The following is a 19,479-nucleotide window of genomic DNA, read 5'->3' as shown; positions in this document are numbered from 1 at the left end:
TGATTTGAAATGTACGACTTAATAAAGAGTATAACAGAGTATCTAACAGGAGTAAATGTACACATGAATAATGTACCTCTAAGGTGCTTATTAACCGTTTAACCAATTTTAAATAGTTAAAAATCACATCCCAGCCTATATTTTCTCATTTTCACTTGGAAATACATTACATTTTGGAAGTCAAATTTATATTAACATTGGGATTGATTCATCTCCTAATTTGGAAACATTCTAATGTGCCATTGAAAAGATTCCATAAGCAGCCTCAAGACCATAACTCTCTGCCCAGGTCAGCTTTTGCTTTGATTAATGAGGGTCCTTAGTGTTTCCTGGACGATCAAAATATTATGACTTTCCTTTACCTTCTGACGTATGAGATTCAGCACCAATGGATCTCATTTGTCTCACTCTCTCATGTTAAACCCAGTAGTTTTAAAAGTAACTCAAATGTGACTTTTTTTTTTCCAACACGCATGTAGTGTTCCAACCATTTGGACTGGAGAGGATTTTCACAAAACATTAGTTATTGTTAATTATTGTTCTTGGTGATTAGTTCCCCACTCTGCATTATGTTTCCAGTCAACGGTGGGGAAAAATGATGGGGTTAAAAGAAGCTCATAAACCTTTCTTTATTATTACCAAATACTGTTTATTTATTTATTTTTTTAAAACAACTTGATTCTTTCTGTTAGCACAGGTTTTGTGTTTCCTTTTGGATGACTGAATGTAGGCCTCACAGATCTGAGCGAATGCATCTCAGACAAAAAGATTACATTCAAGATTTGGTAATAATATAGCATAAGTGTTTCACACTAAATTCTTGAAAGGCCCGTCATTTTCGACTGGGAACGCCAAGTTAGGAAAACGACCTGACTTCTTGTGAATCTGAAATTACATTCATTCACAGTCACCATAACAGCTGGGGGTGCATGTCCAACATACCGATCGGTGATCTCTATGTCTAGGCAGAACCTCCTGTCAAGAGTGTCTGTGGTTTTGCGGACACAAGACTTGATTGTAACAGACTCTGTCTCACCCTGAATGGATACAGAACATCCTGTGAACAGCAGATCAGCTGCACATTTATATTTTATGAACCGTGCCATTATCATGACTAATGTGTCAAATGTGATGATCATTTACAAGCTTCCCGCCTGATCTCTGGTCAAATGTCTTCATGTGTAGAATTTTCTGTTCTTTGACAAACGTGCAATAGCGTTTCACCCAGCTGGAACCGAAAGGAGGTGGTCCTGTGGAAACAGCGATAACTATTAGGACACATGACAAGACAGTCAAGACAGAAAAATAATAGGGCTTTCAGTGTTACATCATAAAATTGATATTGCGTACGTTTCTCCTGTACGTAAAGATAGCCCTCACTGCTGATGGGGCTGGTCTGTCTGTATTCCTGTGGCGATTCTTTGATTTTCTTCATTAATTCGTACACCTCAGAGCGTGTGCCCTCAAAACGATTCCTTGTCTGAAAGCAGAGTCACAAACATAAAACAAGACAAGGCCTGGAAACTGTAATTAAGCAGCTTCCCAGTGCATTCTAAAGAGCTCATCTCCTTGCTAATATAAGACCCCCATAATTCAGGCTATACGTCCTCAGAACTCTGACCCCGACCATCACAACTGATTAAAAAGAAAACACCAATGGGGAAATTGATGTGGTCCAATCAAATAGAACAGGGGAGGGAAGTCGGCTCTCATACTTCCGACTTAGATGTTGAACAATGGAAGGTCAATGCAAACAAAGGCCTTTAAGTTTCCTTTGGAAGCCTTGGTCCTCTCAAAAAGCTGCTGTATCCTGTCTCAGCAACTCTCTTTCTATGTCACTCTGCAAGCTAATAGGTTTAACCAGAAGGTGGCTGATAAATCTGGGAAAATCACATATGAAAATGTGTCTACATCTGTTTCAGGTATTTGGTAAACAAATCGAAAGGCGTAAGTGACATTTCACCAGGGGAGCCAAAACAAACACTTTATCATAGTTTGATCTGATTTTGTGTGCTAAATTTTGTGCCTGTAGAAAGTGCTCATTAAGAGCTTTTATTTGAGATAAAATGACCAAGAATGTCATTCTCACCCCGTAAAAGATTTGATAGTTGTTAGATGTATGTAAAAAAAAAAATACTGAAACAAAATTTTATATATATTAAGAATCATTTAAAAATAGGATTAAGTTTTGCATTAAAGTAAAAAAATGTTATTAGATTTATACTTACATTTTGAATATTGATTTGAAGGGCTTTCTTATAATGGTAAAAGTCTTTGGCTAACTCGTATCCCTGATGATAGAAAGTAAATACAGTCTGAAAGAATGCCAGCATCTGTACGAGAAACAGAGGGAGAAGAAGAGATTCAGAGAAATAAAAAAATGTAAAGTAATACTTTATTAGTATATTCTAATAATATATTAGATGGACATTCAAATTTTTATAATCAGAGGTAATAATGTCTAAATGCCCCTATGCTATATCCAATTCAAAGCAAAAGACGGTTTCTCGAAAGAAAGTCATAGAGGTGTACATAAACTGAAAAGTGAATGAAAATATCAGGTAAATATTTGCTTAAGATTCCATATAAAGGATACTAATTTGCTTATGCTATCTATGAAATTTTGTGTGCACAAAGGGAGTCAATTAGTAAGAATTCTTGCTCCACTTGTAAATGGCTTGGACACACCTATATTTATATGAGACTTTTGTATGTGGTAACTGCACAAACTGCACCTATAGTTTTCAATAAATATACTACTTCATTTAATAATTTGATGAATATATTCACTGCAACGCATTATATATTTCCATAAATTATTGTAAATCAATTTAAAATGTGTTTCAAGGCATTATACTTTTTAAAAGTTGGAACAAAAAACTAGTATTATAGCTGCATATATAAAAACTATAAGAGACTTAAAGTGTTACCAAAGTTTCTACTTCAGTTGTTTATATTTATCAAATAATAAAAAAAAAATTATGGTTTACAAAAAAAAAATACAAAGCATCACATACGTTTCCAACATTAATAATGATAAGAAACGTTTCTTGAGCAGAAAATTAGCATATTAGAATGACATGTCCGTGTTCAAGTTCAAGCTCAGTTGTCATTTAGCAAGTAAATAAATTATTATTTTTTTACATCAGTTTTGCATCATATTGCCTATAACATGCCAAAGAGATTATTTAACGTAATGTATATTTGTAACATTTATTCTATGGATGCTGCATTGCTAGGAGTGAATTTCTGTAAATGTGTTTCCCTTTTTTCTGAGAAGTGACAGCATATCAGATGCTGTGAACGGGCAAACAAGATAGTAAACAATGTTGAAATGAATCAAGTTGAATGACAATCTGGACAAAAGGTCATGCGCTCACAGGTTCGACACACTCAAATTTCTTCCTCTCCTGTATCTCCTGCAGCTTGCAAACATACTCCAGAGACGACTCCTGAAAGTGCTGCCTCATCACTTCCACCGACATGTCTGCCTGAAAGACAGACAGCATGTAAAAATACAAAAAAAGCACTGTAACACTGGACTTGAAAAAGTCCAACAGGGAGAGAGTGTCATCACATAAAAATTAAGTGACTGGGTTGTGAAATGGGTTTTTCAAAAAACTGCCTGTATTTTTCCTGCTTTTACCTGATCGTGTGTTGCCTGCCTTTATAACACAGAGAGCCTTATTCTGAAAACCAAGAAACAACTTGGATGATGTAATTAATTTAAGGTTTGTACTAGGCGTGCTGTGATAACTGATGTAGCAGCTTAGCACTGGTATCACTGCTAACACTAAGTCATTTGCCAACCATAACACTGTCGTTTAGATTTTTTTCTTTTAGAATTTAGGTGAGTGAACAGACAATTAAAACTGAACATGGCTGATCAATGCACTGCATCGAACGAATGACAGTCAGATTTCATTTATCACGTGAGGAGAGTCAGTCGAGCTGAAGAGTGAGGCGAAAAAGACAAGACGATGATGGAAGAAATGCAAACGCACTTGTTAAAATATTTGTATACTTATTTAAACTTTGTGTAAGTTATATGTTATTTTATATTAAGCATATACCATGGTTTAATATTATTCATTTGGTTAATAAAACTTCTATGCTCTGTGTTGTATTTTATTTAGAGATGCACCAAAATGAAAATTCTAAAAAAAAATCTTACGAAATTACTATTTAATAATTTTACACAATTTTAATGATACTGAATAAAAATAAATAAATATTTTTTTCACACTGGACAGAATTTAGGGTAGATTAATAATGATAACACAATACAATAGGGTTCATTAGTTAACCACTATAGATAGCATGAACTAATAATGAACAATACTTTATTAACACATTTATTAATATTGGTTAATGTTAATTGCAACATTTACTAATGCAGTATTAAAATCAACAGTTGTGCTTGTTAGTTAATGCACTCTGAATGAACATGAACAATTGTATTATCATTAACATTAAGACGGATAAATATTAGAAATGTATTGTTCGCTCATTTTTATTAATTTCCATGTAACAGTAAGCAATGAAAAGGTAGAATCAGCTGCGATACAGCATGTTACAGCACAGTAGCGCTATTGCAAACAGGAACAAGTATAATAAAATTCCTGTCAGCGTTTACTTGTGCGGACTCTGCTTTTTGTGCTTTGTTATTCGAGCAGATGGACACGGCGAGAGTGCTACATATTATAGAGTATATTTGCCATTTCCGGCGACCAAAATTTCGGTGCATCCCTAATTTAGTTGTTTCTTGAATTGAATTCAAGCAATTGATGTTGAACTGCCGCTAATGTAAACGTACAATTAAAATGCGCACAGTTCTTATTTTAACCTCAGCAATTTAAAAGCAAAGGAAAGTGAAGGAAAGAGACACTCCACGTGACACTGGTTTTACCGGTGTTGTCATGCATCGATTAACCGGTGAGGTCACAACTCTAGTTTGTACCTACTGTAATATAGTTTTTAGGTGTTCAAATATCACACTGAGATCTCTTAGCAACATTCTCTGCTGATCATACAATCTCAAAGCTTTACAAGCTGTTGAGCATTCTATGGCTATGAAACACAGAAATATCTCAAAATGTATGCAGCTGACATCTTGATAAGCACAGTTTGTTGCAAACAAGACTAATGGATGCCAGCAGGGTAACCCAAATGATGTTTGTAACATTAGTTAGTTGGTAATATAACAGTACTTGCTGGAGATATAATCGTCAGATTTATTTTTTTTGTAAACTGCCAGATGAACATGGACCATAATAACTTAAGTGTCTAATCAACTATAAAACTAGAGACGTCCCTGGTGTTCTTCAACATTTCTACGACTCACACGCACCGGTCTGACTCAAAATAGACCAATGCTTAAACCACTGCCCTTGACCCAAACACACACGTCATATGGTCCGCAGTAACATAATGGCTCACCATAAAAATATCAACAGACTCTAGTGCTTTTTATGCTAAGTGTATACAGCATATAGGCATACCAAAAACGGTTAAGTTCCCCCCACATCAAGATTTAAGCAGGAAAATACACTGCGCTCATTCACTTTCTCAGGCTTAGAGAGGACTTGGGGGAAATATGCTCCTTTATAAATACGGTAGAAATAAAAACACACTTTATTTAACTAACAAAAGCAAAGTTCCAACACTAAATAAGTGCAATAAACAGTATTGTAAAGAACACAGTAAACCATTGACCTTTTTTTTCTGACATACAGAAGGAAATGACTATTTCTGAAAATGGTTTGCATTACACATCCATCTTGTGTTTGGGAAGAATGAAACGTGAAGTACCTCCTGTAACTGTGGCTCTTTCTTCTTTGCTGACATGTTCAAAAGTTTCTCTAGTGAGCTGTAGTACTTCTCTGTTTCCTTCTCGTACCTCTTTCTCTCTGCCTGAAGATAGCATGAGAACATATAAAATAGAGGAACTTACTATATTTAATTAACGGAATGAGAAGCAAGTTTGTTTTTAATAAATGTACAGTTTCCCATCTGTTAAATACAAATATCCTAAATGGGAGAGATGACATGAAGAGCTATTTTTTTACCTTTGCTGAGCCGAGATGCTCTTTCCGAAACTTTTCTAAAGGCTTCATCAGTGTCTCTGTGATGTTTCTCATCTGTGAAAAGCATTGTGGGTTTAAAAGTACATCATCAACGTCATCATTTTATCACCCGAGGCAAAATAGTCATTCAATTCTTGCAAATCGTTTGCATTTGTAAACTTACAAAACCATTTTGTGTTTGCCTACAAAAGTTTTCTTGGTTTAGCAAAACATTGTTGAGAGATTGCAATGGTTTTGTGAGCGAAGGCCAAGTTTCTTAAAAGATATGCAAAGATTGTGTGAGCAAATGCAAACGCACTGAAATCCTTGCAAGGGCTACGTACAACAGTATATATATATACACGACTCTTTTAGGCTGTTTTAGAAGGAAATGATTGTACTTTTGAAGTATATAAACAAGTATCTCGATTCTTTGAGAATTAAAAAGAAAGCAATCATTTTCTAAAGCTAATGTTTTAATAAGGTTTCCACAATGTTTATTATTACGTAACAAAAACATCTCTTTATAAATGAGGTAATGAATCAACAAAAGAACACCGCTGCATGAGTGTAAGTACTCTGCATGAGCACCACTGGTCGTTCAGACCCTGTCAGGGCCTGCGGGCTCCACCTCTTCCACACATGCCTTCAGTGAGCTGACTGCCCATGGGCTACAACATCATTGGCCTGCTGCTGTGTTATGAATGGGTGGGGCTCAAATCAGAGCTCAAAACAACTGTCAGCTGTTGAACTTTGAGTCATGGGCAGGCCCTTTGGCTCTCTAATGCTGCATACTAAATAAATACTAACATGACCTACATGCAACACGAGCCCATCCTATCTTGATGGCTAACTATGCATTAGACTAAACGCTCCTCTTATACCTTAAGAATGCAAAAGGTTCAGGTTAAGGGATCTGTTACAGCAAAACATTTTTTTCATTTAAAAAAAATAAAAAAATAAAAAAATAAATAAACTTGTGTACACATTTTTACACCCTAAAAGCAATCTGCTATATTACATATAAAATGCCTATTAGCCTTTAAAATACGAAAGGACTTAAATCGAGTGCGATTTCATTTTTTAATCAGATGGTTTGAAAGTACAGTTTCTAAACAACTCATTTAAGGTGACGTGACTCAACATAAGCAGCCGTCTTGTGTAATCAAGTGTCAGTGAGACAGAGGACACAAATAACTGATGGCAATGTAACTCACTTCCTGTGGCTGTGACTCAAACAGTGCTGAAGAATGTAGGGATGAACAGACCGCTGATGTCACTTTATAGATATGTGTTGAAAAACGTACAAATAGCATGAGAAAAAAAATGATCTTCTTAGAGTTACAAAAAACAGAGAGGTTTATCTTCAATGTTAGAGTTTTTCTGTCACACCATAGGGCACATTGATACGTCAACTACTCATACATATTCGATTTTTATTTTTTGCAGTCATGGTCATTAAAATGTATAATGCATCAGAATGTGTTTTTTTAAGCAAGTCTCAGCTTGCTATGCTCACCATCAGATCTCTTTGGTCTTCCAAGTTTCTAAGAAAGGAGGAGAATTCTTGCAATGATTCATCTGAAATGGCACACATGGAGACAATGAACAAAGTTCATCTATGCATGACTATTTACATATTTCTCAGCATGTGAACCACCCATCTGAAACAAACGGATGAATCACAAACAGTTTGTATGCGCAAATCTCACTCACATTGCACTAGCAGCCAAGTATTAAAATAAAAGGCAAATGTGTGCATGAATGGAAATGAAAGTACGCAGCAACAACAACAACAACAACAACAACAACAACAACAAAACTCACCAATGCATTTCTCATCGTCAGTTTTGGCATCTCCGATGTACTCAAATTTGAACTCTCCCAAGCACTGAGCAAACTTCTTCTGGGCCAATGAAAGCTCTGAAAATCAGAGAGAGAGTTAAAACTTTTAAATCCTAAGGCAAATGAGGAATAGGTTTATTTGTGTTTCCATGATTTTTATTAAGAAGGGTGTGCCACAGTCTACCTGCTGTTCAAAGGTGTTGGGGCCAGTTTGATTAATTTATTAATTAAATTAATAATTTTATTCAGCAAAGACATAGTGATCAAAAAACACAGCAAGAGTACAACGCACAAAAGTAAAAAAAACATTCTATATAAATCCTTTGCTTATGTACACACATATATATGTGTGTGTGTCTGTGTGTGTGTTGGATTGGATTGTTGCGTTGACAGCCCTAAACTTCTGAATGGTATATGTATGTAAACCAAGCTGTGACATGACCTTAAACACTGAAAACAAACAGTCTTTTTATTGTATCGTACTGGAAATATTTGGATGACATTGCCCTCTATTCAGGAGCACAGAAAAGCATTCCCGACGAAAAAGCTTAACAATAACACCACAATTCATAGATAGGAGTTGGCCATAACGAGGCTCTGCTTTGCAAACATCCTGTAGGACTCTTATGTTTCCAAGAACATCCTGAAGGAGCAGGTGTTGCTAGTAGATATCAAGAATTTCCCCTCAATCTGGAAAACCCAATGTAAAAAAAGAGGTGAGACTTTGCCTGAAACATGAGGTTAGGAGTGGATTTTATAATCAGAGGGAGCAGATTTTAGTCTGTGGATTCCCAAAGGAACATCCCGATATAAGTGAACTCTCACTGGGGTCCGTGGGATAGAGTGCTGGGATATTTTAGGACGTACACGATGAGTGGTATCCAGCACTGCAGTGTCGTCAACATCGACAGCTGGGCCCGTCTGTGTGAAATGAGCTGGCACCAAATGACCTATCACATCTTCTCCTGCTTACTATGTCGCTTTCTGAATTTGATTTCCATATTTGTCATAGATTTACAATCTTTTATCCTTGTAATCCAGTTGTAAAGTCATTCCAACTGATTCCATTCTATCATTCAGGCGAGAATAAAAAAGACCTGAATAAAAATGCTATTAATACTGACAGAATGATCAAAAATGTTTTGGTTTATGCAAAAGGAATAATCAAGATGTGTGGTTTAGTCTAATACTTGTTGTGTATGACCTATATTTGATTTATGTAACACAAAGCTACCCATTAAGCTGCTTACTTCAACCTCTTGCCCAGTCCAAACAAAAACCGCCTGGTCAACTCATCTGTGCAGGTTGGAGTGAATGTGGATTACTACACAACAAAGCTGAATAATGTGAGTCTGGCAGAGTGGACCTGCTGACTACATGACTCCCGGACAGAGACTGAAAATGACAAGAGATAAATGTGAAAGATAAACACCGTGCTCTAGGGCAGGGCAGGGCAGGACTAAGTCTCAAATATTTAGACTAAAAATCTTTTTTTTTTAAAGAAGCATCTCATTGATGCCAACTGTGTGGAAAGTTTATGTAAAAATATCATGGTATTTTCATGTATAAACTGAAAAACGACAACAGCAACAACAAAACTTTACTTGCTATAGAAAACTTTGGGGACTAGATCTTAATTGTGATCTGATAAATGTATGGACGGATGGATAGATTTTTACACAGCAGCCATCCACCCATCTGTAAAAATAACATCTGTCCTACAATGTCTCGGATATCAGATTTGCTGTGCACAGAAGAGGCTAAACAGCTAAATCTAGTGGGCGTTAGGAAGGGCAAATGGCAGCCAGTGGGCACTGAATTAAATCAACGCATTGTTTGTTGAGCTTCTGTTCCTTCAGCAAGACTCAAAATAGAAGTGACGGGAAACTGTATTCTTTCCTTTCTTCCGCATGTGTGCGAATTAGGCATCACTCTGTAAACATGAAGACATGGCTGTAGAAGTTGCCACATGCTGCAACATGCAATACATGGTGAAATCCAAAACTAAATGCGCCAAGAAGAATGTAAGCAGAGCAGATTGTGGCTCAACGGAAATTTGAGAAGTGGTCTATCCCATATGCTCTGGATTCTAAACAACGCTGACCCAGCAGTAGAGTGCAGGCAGAAACAGGACAGAGTCCTGACTCATGGCGCTGAGGTCTGCTGCTCAATCAAGGGGAATGCTTGAAGCATTGATTTACTTTAAAAGTTTGAAGGGAATGTGGCTGAACTTAGGATGTACAATCAGAAAGGGCATCTGTTAGTGTTATGGGAAAATCAAGAAGGCGTGCTGACAGCATGCACACGTGGAGGATCAGCCCACTGACAATACCTAAAAATTCCCTGGTCGATCCGAGGGAATTCCTTCAACAGTGAAGCATTCAGAAAACACAAACCAAAAACAACACGCCCTGGAAACATCGATTCTAAGGTCAGACTCTCAGTACAGCCAAACCCTGGTGCTGACCCAAGCTAAATATTTTGTCAAATGTGACTGCATTACTTTTTTTGTAACAAACATACACCCTAGCTTTGATCACAAATAACTTAATATTCGCAAAAAACCACTCGTTCCAGGAAACTGACATCTCTGTCATGTCGACCTATATATTATGGAGATGTTAAATACGGGTTTGGTGCCTTATTGTCAAAACAGAGGCACTGCCAAAGACTCGTATTTTAGTTTCAAACACAGACGCCTGTACTTAAAGTGACATTGTGTTTCGAACAGAGTAAAGACACACTTTGCTGATAAACAAAAATACAAGGCTTGCTTCACCAGTGACTTTAAAACCAAAGACAATCTCCCAAGGAATAATTAATCTAAAAAAGATAACGGTCATAATTTAACTTATTTTTATAGTCTTACTGTACACCAGAATGTTCATGCTGCTCTACAACCATGTCACATACACACACACACACACACACACACATTTCTAACCACCAAAACTGCCCATTTCATAAGACATCACCAGTGTTTCTCAAACAACTGCTTTTAAGGAAATAAAGCCTTCTTTCTGTACTCAAAGTTGGACTTGCTGCAGCCAAAACAGAACACACACACAGACCACATCTCAGGTAATACTCATTGTCTGACTACACATCTTTACAAGACACATCTCTCACTCCTTTGTAATTTGTGTACCGTTTGATCTGCCTTGCATGGTTGCACACAGCATGTGATGAGTAACCTATAGCAATGTGTGGATTTATCAAGAATTCAACATGAAACATCAGTTGTGCAAAGAGAGTAAAAACAAAGAAATATTAGCTAATCCTACGATGACAGATCCACATTACTGAATGTGTTTTTGATTTTGCGGTTTATCTTGGTTCATCTTTACGTCACTGAGCCCAGGAAACAAGAAAGAAAAAAGCAGGAAAATGCCCCTCCTATTGCTTATCACAGGAAACCACGTTTTTAAAATCTGCACAGTCAATGTGAGGACACTGATGAATTACAACTCTTCTGAAACCCTTTCTCTGAAGAATTTAAAGGATGACCAAAAGACAGCGCCAAAGAAATAAAGACGCTCAAACTTAAGTAGCCAAGCTGCCTTTGGACTGAAGAAACACACCCAGCCTGAGTCTTAATCACTGCAATCATTCAGACGCACTGTGAACCAATGAGTAATGCGTGCTTAGAAAACACTTGCTAACTTGTCATTTAGCAAATGCTTATTATCTCAAGCTATTTACAGTAACGGCATGGGCAGTATCTCTGAAATACCTTTGGGCCTTCAGTGTTTCCCCGAGGTTTTCTGATTTTGTATAAAAAAAAAAATAATAATAATTGAAAGTTAAAATTTGATTTTTTTTTTCTTTGGAAAATAAGTGGTTTTTAATATTACAATAAAGAAACACTGAATAAACATTGCGTGATTATCCCTTAAAAATTAAGTTTTAACTTTAGTAGTAGCCTTTTTTTGAACAGTAATGTAGGCTTTTCTGCCACAAAGACTTTTATTTTGATATGAGGACAGTTTTACTCAAATGAAACGGTCAAATGCTTGTGAAGTGACTCTCAGAAGAGCCCTTTTGTCCTCATTTAGTGAGAGGACAGATGTTAATATCACCACAAGAGTCAGGCGTGCTTCAGTACTAGTACTAAACAAAACCATGTGTCTGCACTATTCATTAACACAGAGTCACAGACGCACCGAATTCCCACTGAATAGTCGTGCAGCTTAGTGTTTACATATAGGAGCAGGCAAGTGCTCACTTGTGTGCACATGTGTGTTTGCGTGCACATCGGGGCGATACTCCGCCGTGCACCATGACGGGGAGCACGACCATATAACTCAGAGACAGAGAAATTCCATGCCGTTGAGTAAATAAGATAAGGCTATTTAGTTTGTTTAATAAAAGAACAAGCTATAGGCCTATTCTATAGGAAAGGTAACTTTCAGAGGGCGCAGGCCCCCCTAAGATAATGCTAGGGGAAACACTGGCCTTTAGTGCCTGGGAAAAAGAATTTTAGTAATTCAGTCATTTCAATTAACACAGAGCCCCTTACATGGGAACGGACCTAGTGAAGACGCTGGGAAACGAATAACTAACCAATTTATTTTCAGGCTGAAATCACACCATTTCACATTTCAACACAATCTAGAAGGTTTCCTTTTTTGGATTAAGATTTTCTGAGCAGTATGGTTTGAATTTACTCAGAAATTCCCCACTGACTCACATACTGAATATAAAACAGAAACTTCATTTGGGAAAGTGATGTCACTCACAATGACGTCCTGATTAGACACACGTGTGCTTTAGCTCGGGGGGTCACAGAGAATCAAGGCTCAGGGTACCTATAAACCAGCTAGCCCTCAGCATGTTCATATAATTAGTAATCAGTACTGTATTTATGGAGATTAGGTCACTATGCAGCCTGGCTGTTCTGGTTCTAAAGAAGAGGTAGACTGTGTTTTTTAGAAGAGTGTTTTTAGAATACTAGACTGTATTCAAATATAAATATATATATAGCATCAAACTTCTAGCAAATATTAGCAGTAGCACTCAATTTACATCAATCACTTAAAAATTACCAAAAAGACATAATTCCTATTGTAAATAGTAGGAATTTAGCAGACAAATGCTCACATACATTTACAGGTTTAGAGGGAGCCAGACAAGGCAGACAAAAAAAAACATGGTTACTATAGCCTATCATAGCCACAAATTAACTCTATATAACCTAAGTTACAGTTGGTACTTGTAGTAAAACTCTGGTTATGCAAACGGTAATCAGTTCAACAAAAAAGCTTGGTTAATATACTTTTACCATAGGCCTAATAACGCCATGATTAATTTTCCTGGAGGACAAAACATGACCCATGATAATGCAAAAACATGTCCGATGTTAAGATTTTTCAATAAAGCCTTTTCTTTTCCTTGAGATGTCAAGGAGAATGACAATTTTAACCTTTAATTATTTTGCTTGGCCCCTGCTTAGGGATTTAAACTTGTATATAATGATGTTGATGGTCAAACACAAAAAAAAATTGTTGTCCGTGGTTTCAAAAAGTGTAGTGGGTGTATGGGATGGCCTGGATGAGTGTGAGATTTCCAGGCCTGAAATTTTGTTCCAATCCGCCCCGGTGATGTGAACATCAAAAACTACATAATGGTACAAAATCTGTGAATTTAGCAAATGAATAGCAAACGCACGGTTATTGAATGTCTTAATAAATAAATTAATGAATATGTCACAGTAGTCTTGCTTTGGCTTTTTAAAGTAAATCAGATGTACATCATTAACACCTGAAAAAACAGATAAGAGTGGCCAGTTGGCCGTGAGAATGAAACTCCAATAAGATAATATATTAATATTCATAATGTGACTGAATAAATACCAGTGCAATCTCAGTGTTCCACACAGACATTCCCCAGTGCTCTCAACCAAGTCCTTTTAAGGCATGCCGAAAGAAATCCTGGAAATGGTCAAGAGGCCCATCTCTGCAGTTTTTACAGACAGAGTCATTTATTACTATAATAATTGAGTTTCGTTTTTCTCTCTCTTTCGACAAAAAAGGACACAAAGCAACTCAGACCTTTAAAAGACTAAATTGTGAGTACAAGTTAAAAGAACGGCAAAGTCTTAAAAGGGGAAGGCCTTATGTAACCAAAATATGCAATGGGATGTGGGGTATGATGGTAAAAAAGAACAGATGGAGATGGCTTTGTGGTAATAGTGATGGGTTTATGGGAAGGTTCAGGTCAAGTCCATTCTGAACTAATAAAGGCAAGGCACATGACTTGTTCTTCAGGTTCACACAGTCACAAAATGTCACTCAAATAGTGTTCTTTCTTTTAAAACAATTCACGGTTTCTGGACAATGGTTCTAAATGATATTCAAACAATATGGGTTTGTGTAGACAGTATATACACTAAGTAGCTAATCCCCAATCATTAAGAATTAACAAAGTAGAATTAATTCTGCATATATATTTATTTATATATATATTTTATAACAAGAGAGAATTAGGAAACATGCTCAGGCTGATAACAACCACTCTTTAAATACATGAAATGCCTAATACTTGAGGCACAAGTTAAAGAGCAATTATATTAACTCTTATTATGCATAACTAAATAATAGGACGGAGTTGGGTAGCTTTTACTCAATCTGAAGTCTATGTTCACACTGCAGAATTTTAAGCCAGATATTCAAGGCTGTTTTAAAAGGTCCCCAAAATTCCCAATTTAAATCATTTTATAGCAGCAATTTATGCATCACTGATACCTCAGAAAATGAAAAAAAATGACATATGGCAGACATATTTCATTTTCAAATTTATTCTGAGGTCAAGCAACCCACTATAAGTTCAAAACAGTCCAATTTGTTGAAGTTTTTTTTTTTTATTATTTACAACACACAACAAAATGTCCTGCATTTAAAATGTATGTCTTCTTCATATTACAGCCGTGACACTGAGGGCACAGTTAACCATCAAACTAAATTACGAGCAGGACTGTGTTTACACGGCCATCTCTTTGTCCAATCTTTCCTGTTCCTCTCACTGATCTTTTCCAGACCTCTCTTCTTTCCCTCTCTCCCTTGCTCATGCCTTCTTTCTTTTCCTCTCCTAAGGCCCCTTTTGGCTTAAACTTCTCCAAGTTTATTAAGCACAATATTTTTTGTCAGAACATGACATCATCCTCAACCCTCTGGGCTCAGTCTTAGCACCGAATGCATTAAAGATACGATCATTCCTGTGGAATACCACTGCAGCCGTTCCAGGGCAGAAACATGTCTACGTGCATACCTCAAAATAAACTTTTCTTGGCTTCGCAAACCAACCACCAATTTTAAAATGTTACATGACACTCAAACACAAATGAAATTACTCAGTGAAACCCGAGACAGGACCACTTTTTATGATGAACTCATTTAATTTCGGTTTTTATTCACGGAAATCGCAAGTTTCATTAAAAATATCTTCATTTGTGTTTTGAAGATGAAGGAAAGTATTATGAATTTTCCAAAGTCTGTGCATATAACCATAAGTCATTCAACAAAACATTTAGCTTAAGTGATGACTAAAAAAAAGAAATAAATTTAAAAGAAAATGAACGGTAAACTGAATGACACAGTGTTTTTTTAATAGCATAAAATTAAACACAATGACTTCCTGACTATGGCCTGTGATGATGTTGCATAAACACAAACAATAAAACTCAGTGTTCTCTAGGCAAAGTATCATCTGCTCAACACATGAAGCTCATTTCTGATTTTCATTTCTTCTCCTGAAAAAGTAAACCTTCCTTTTCCATGATCTCATATCCACTTTAATTCCGTTTTAATGAAATATTATGACGATGTTTGGCAGACAATGCATTGCGATTACTGGGAGACTGTTGCCAAACTCCATCCTTGGCAAGAGTTGAGAACATCTCGCACACATTTATAAAACGTAAAACGTGACATGCAGAGAACGAAGACTAAACAGTATATTTGATTGGCTTTTCAACGTACAGTTTTTTGCCTACAGTGTCCTGATATGTGGAAATAATTTTTTTTAATTTCAACACATTTTGCAAAAACAAATCCTGCAGAAACTGATGTGTGCATCCCCGCTATTGTGAAGACGTCCATTGGCTGTGGAATACAAAACCCTCTATTTGTTTCCTATGGACATAGATGAACAAGGATCACATCTCCTCTGGGGAGAGGGGAGGATACGAGGACAAGTCAAAAGGTTGTGTGACAAAGACTGGCTGCTCTGAAGAGGAAACGGACAAAAACAGGAGCGCATCCTCTGAGTCCTTGTCTTCCACTGAGGGATTCCTGTTCCACAGCAGCTGACAGCCTGGTTGTCACACGTCCCTCTGAATCAAGGATTCCACGGCCAAATACATCCTCACAGACTTCCAAAAGGTGGAAAAATTAGGCATTACACTCAACTGCAGACTACTTTAGATTAATCTTCTGATTCTAGTTACATAACAAAAATCTTTTGAACAAAAGTTTGAAAGTCTTATAGAGACAAAATGAACAGATTTAATTACATATAGGCATAAACATTGATCAACACATAGATAGAGCATATGATTGGATTGTTTTCCCATGTCAAGCAATGAGTTACTGCAAGAACCTGTGAGTGTTCTTGTGCATCAAGCAAGTATGGTTTGAATGGGTTTTTTTCATTAAAATTAATAAATAAAAAATCTGTTCATTATATAAAGTGACTGTTTCTCTTTAGACGCCTTGGATTAAACTGTTTAAATCATACTTCGAGTAGTACTTTTACAATTGTATTAGTTATTTTAAGCATTGCATTTTTAAAGATAAGGGTAAGATAAGGGATTTATTTATTTATTTTTTAAAACTATTCCTTTGCAAACAAGCTCTGCAAGTCGTCATTATCAATGCCATTTGTCAAACAAGTATGAATTTCAGCAGACAAAAGACAACAAATGATTTGGTTGATTTCAAAACCAGAAGAACTGGGCTCTTTCGTGGTTATTTGCCGCAGGGACACAGCCAATTCTGCTCAAGATGACACTTGAAAGAAGTCACTTGAAAGAATGATAGGCTCCTGCCTGTTGTGAAACTCTTTATGAAAAGGCATGTAGGGCATTAGCTTCTTTTAAGTTTAATGTTTTAATGCCCATCAGTGTCCCAAATTTTGATGGCAACTGTTCCTAGGTCAAGTGAGTAGTAATGACTGGGGCAAAGCTTCAGAAAGGCAAATGTCAGTGAAAAGTCAACTGAAGCATGTAAGCATGCCAAGCAAAACTCCACTAAACACCACTGTTGTATTCGGTTTTGCCAAAATTCTTGTCATATTTTTGTATTGCCAACAAACATAAGAAAACAATCAAATGCAAGTAGTTACTAAGGCAGATAAGGTGACTATAGCACTAACACTGAAATGCTTCATGCCATACTATGTAGTAATTCTGAATAATAGCTCTAGCAGTTGTCTCTTTGAAAGAGGCACGCTACACTGCTAATAACACAGTGGTGTTGAGATCATTTAGATCATCTGACTGGAAGCGTGTCTAAGGGAAGCCAGGGTGATCTATATGCCACCCTAAATAATAAACCTCTATCAACAACACACACACACACACACGCGCACGCACGCACAAAAGTGAACAGAGATTTTGGTGAAACTGGCTTCTATGCAGATTACAGATTACTGGCTGCTATTGTACTGATATACACGGATCAGGCATAAACACCAAATATTTATAAACTCCAAATGTTTGATTGTACTCCAAATATTCCGTTGTATAACGGATTCAACAGGTACTTTTAGCTGTTATTTTCAAAAGGTGGCTGCTTTGACAAGTCAGGGGGAAGAAAAGCGTTTATTTTTTGTTAAACAAAAACTCCATGCTTTTTGCCTTTTCATTTCCAGGTGCATATATACACTAAAGAGAATACATTTATTTATAAATGAATGGCAAATAAAGTGATTTATTGGTTGGTAGTATAAAGTGTTTCTTCCAAACTGATTGAATAGAGACTGAATTCAAAACTAGGTACACAATTACCAATACTTTAAGCACTGTATATAAAAACTAGGGCTGGCCGATATATATATCGCTCGATGGATTCATGTGAATCTCGTCAGTAAAGCTGGTTGTTTGATTAGCAGTAAATCTCCATCGGCTGTTTTGAAATGAAGCGTCAGTTAATACACAGAGCCGTAGATCACTGACAAGCTACGCAATAGTATCGTAAATGAATCGCTCGTGATATTGTGTGAAATGTCAGCGATCTACGGCGAATCAAAGAACCGACTGTACTGACGAGATTGTTGTTTTTCCTTGTTTTATCCTTGTTTTTCTTATTCCTGCAGGAATCCCATTAGTTAAACTAGACCAATGGTCAGTTGACCGAGTATGTTATTATTGGCTATTGCTTTAGGTTCCCTATGTTTTAAGCCAAGTGAACCAAGCTAACCAATGAATAATTATTACGTGGGCAGCAGTTGTGTATGCTGTACCAGGAGTCTAAATTTAGCCATATTTAGCATTATCTAAAAGCCAGCACACTATCACTGCATCACTCACAAGACTGAAAAAAGAAAGAGGAACCAACCACAAAATCTAAAAAAAAAAAAAAAAAAAAAAAAAAACAAACAAAAAAAAAAACACATTTAACCAAAATGTCTTTAGTATAAAACAACTAAACTTTTGGTCCTCCATTTTTCCTTGCACAAAAATGTCCTCCTATCAGAACAAACACTCATATTAAAGATAACTCACAGCAGGTCCCATTAATTCAAACATATCCAAAAAAGGCATGAACATCCAAGGAGTAATACGCAAGCTTTATTTTTAGCCAATTTGTTCTGACCTGTCCCAAATGCAGAACGTAATAAATGCATAATGGACAAGGGACGTGAAATGTTTACAATAAAACCTCACACGTGGAGGTGAAGGGGTGGGTCACATGACAGAGGTGATAAGCCACAAATAAAGATGGATAACTTCAAGCGCGTTGCCAAAATTGTGGCCTTTCAAAATAACGTACAAAAGCGCTGCAAATCTCCTTCACGCAAACGCACCGCAAAGCAGACCTGTAAGGCACCTGATGATTTGCGCACAGTGCGTGTACATTAAATCATAACCCATAAACTGCATGAGGTCAGCAAATGTTATGCCACGCAAGCTCGTTTTCTGCGCGCTCCGCTGAATGAAGCGTGTTGCTCTCGAGACCAGCAGAACTACTCCTGCAAGGTCTCGGGTAAAACGTAAATAGGAATGACCTTGACAGAATTACAAGACCTGTTTGACTGAATTGAGCTGCTGATACTAGCTGACATTTGCACGGTTTGGATCACGTGTTGACCGAATGACAAGCTTTATGGCCATTTGAAGAACATTTATTTACACGTCTCATTTTAAAAGCAGAGAAAAAATGGCACGGCACTTACGTTTTGTAGCGTTGATGAGATTCTTTCCATCTTTATACAGCTCTTTGATAAACCTGCCGGTTTTGTCCAGCTCTGCTTCGTGAGCTTTGATTTTGTCCCTGAAAGCAGGACTGTCCAGGTAAGACTCACTGAACTCCAACGGGTGTAAGCCCATTTTTTTTTTACTGGACTCAGCTAG

At 36.8% G+C, this 19,479-nt stretch overlaps 1 protein-coding gene across 3 annotated transcripts in view; it reads right to left on the bottom strand.

Annotated features, from left to right (window-relative positions):
• Window positions 1-19,455, bottom strand: part of arhgap10 (Rho GTPase activating protein 10) — a 45,544-nt gene extending 26,089 nt beyond the window's left edge. The window contains exons 1-10 of one of the 3 annotated variants that reach the window (XM_043231600.1): window positions 19,302-19,455; window positions 7,893-7,988; window positions 7,585-7,646; window positions 6,069-6,140; window positions 5,812-5,913; window positions 3,381-3,491; window positions 2,229-2,333; window positions 1,351-1,480; window positions 1,144-1,250; window positions 943-1,037 (exon numbers count right to left, since the gene is read on the bottom strand). In XM_043231600.1, coding sequence (XP_043087535.1) covers window positions 943-1,037; window positions 1,144-1,250; window positions 1,351-1,480; window positions 2,229-2,333; window positions 3,381-3,491; window positions 5,812-5,913; window positions 6,069-6,140; window positions 7,585-7,646; window positions 7,893-7,988; window positions 19,302-19,455 — 1,034 coding nt within the window. Of the gene's footprint in view, window positions 1-942; window positions 1,038-1,143; window positions 1,251-1,350; window positions 1,481-2,228; window positions 2,334-3,380; window positions 3,492-5,811; window positions 5,914-6,068; window positions 6,141-7,584; window positions 7,647-7,892; window positions 7,989-19,301 lie in introns of those variants that run through there. The other 2 variants (XM_043231680.1, XM_043231757.1) reach the window with 2 other exon arrangements.
• Between the last annotated feature and the right edge of the window lie 24 nt (window positions 19,456-19,479).

Source organism: Puntigrus tetrazona, chromosome 1 (assembly GCF_018831695.1).
Source record: "Puntigrus tetrazona isolate hp1 chromosome 1, ASM1883169v1, whole genome shotgun sequence".
Lineage (NCBI taxonomy): Eukaryota > Metazoa > Chordata > Actinopteri > Cypriniformes > Cyprinidae > Puntigrus > Puntigrus tetrazona.
This window is presented reverse-complemented; position numbering and strand designations above follow the sequence as displayed.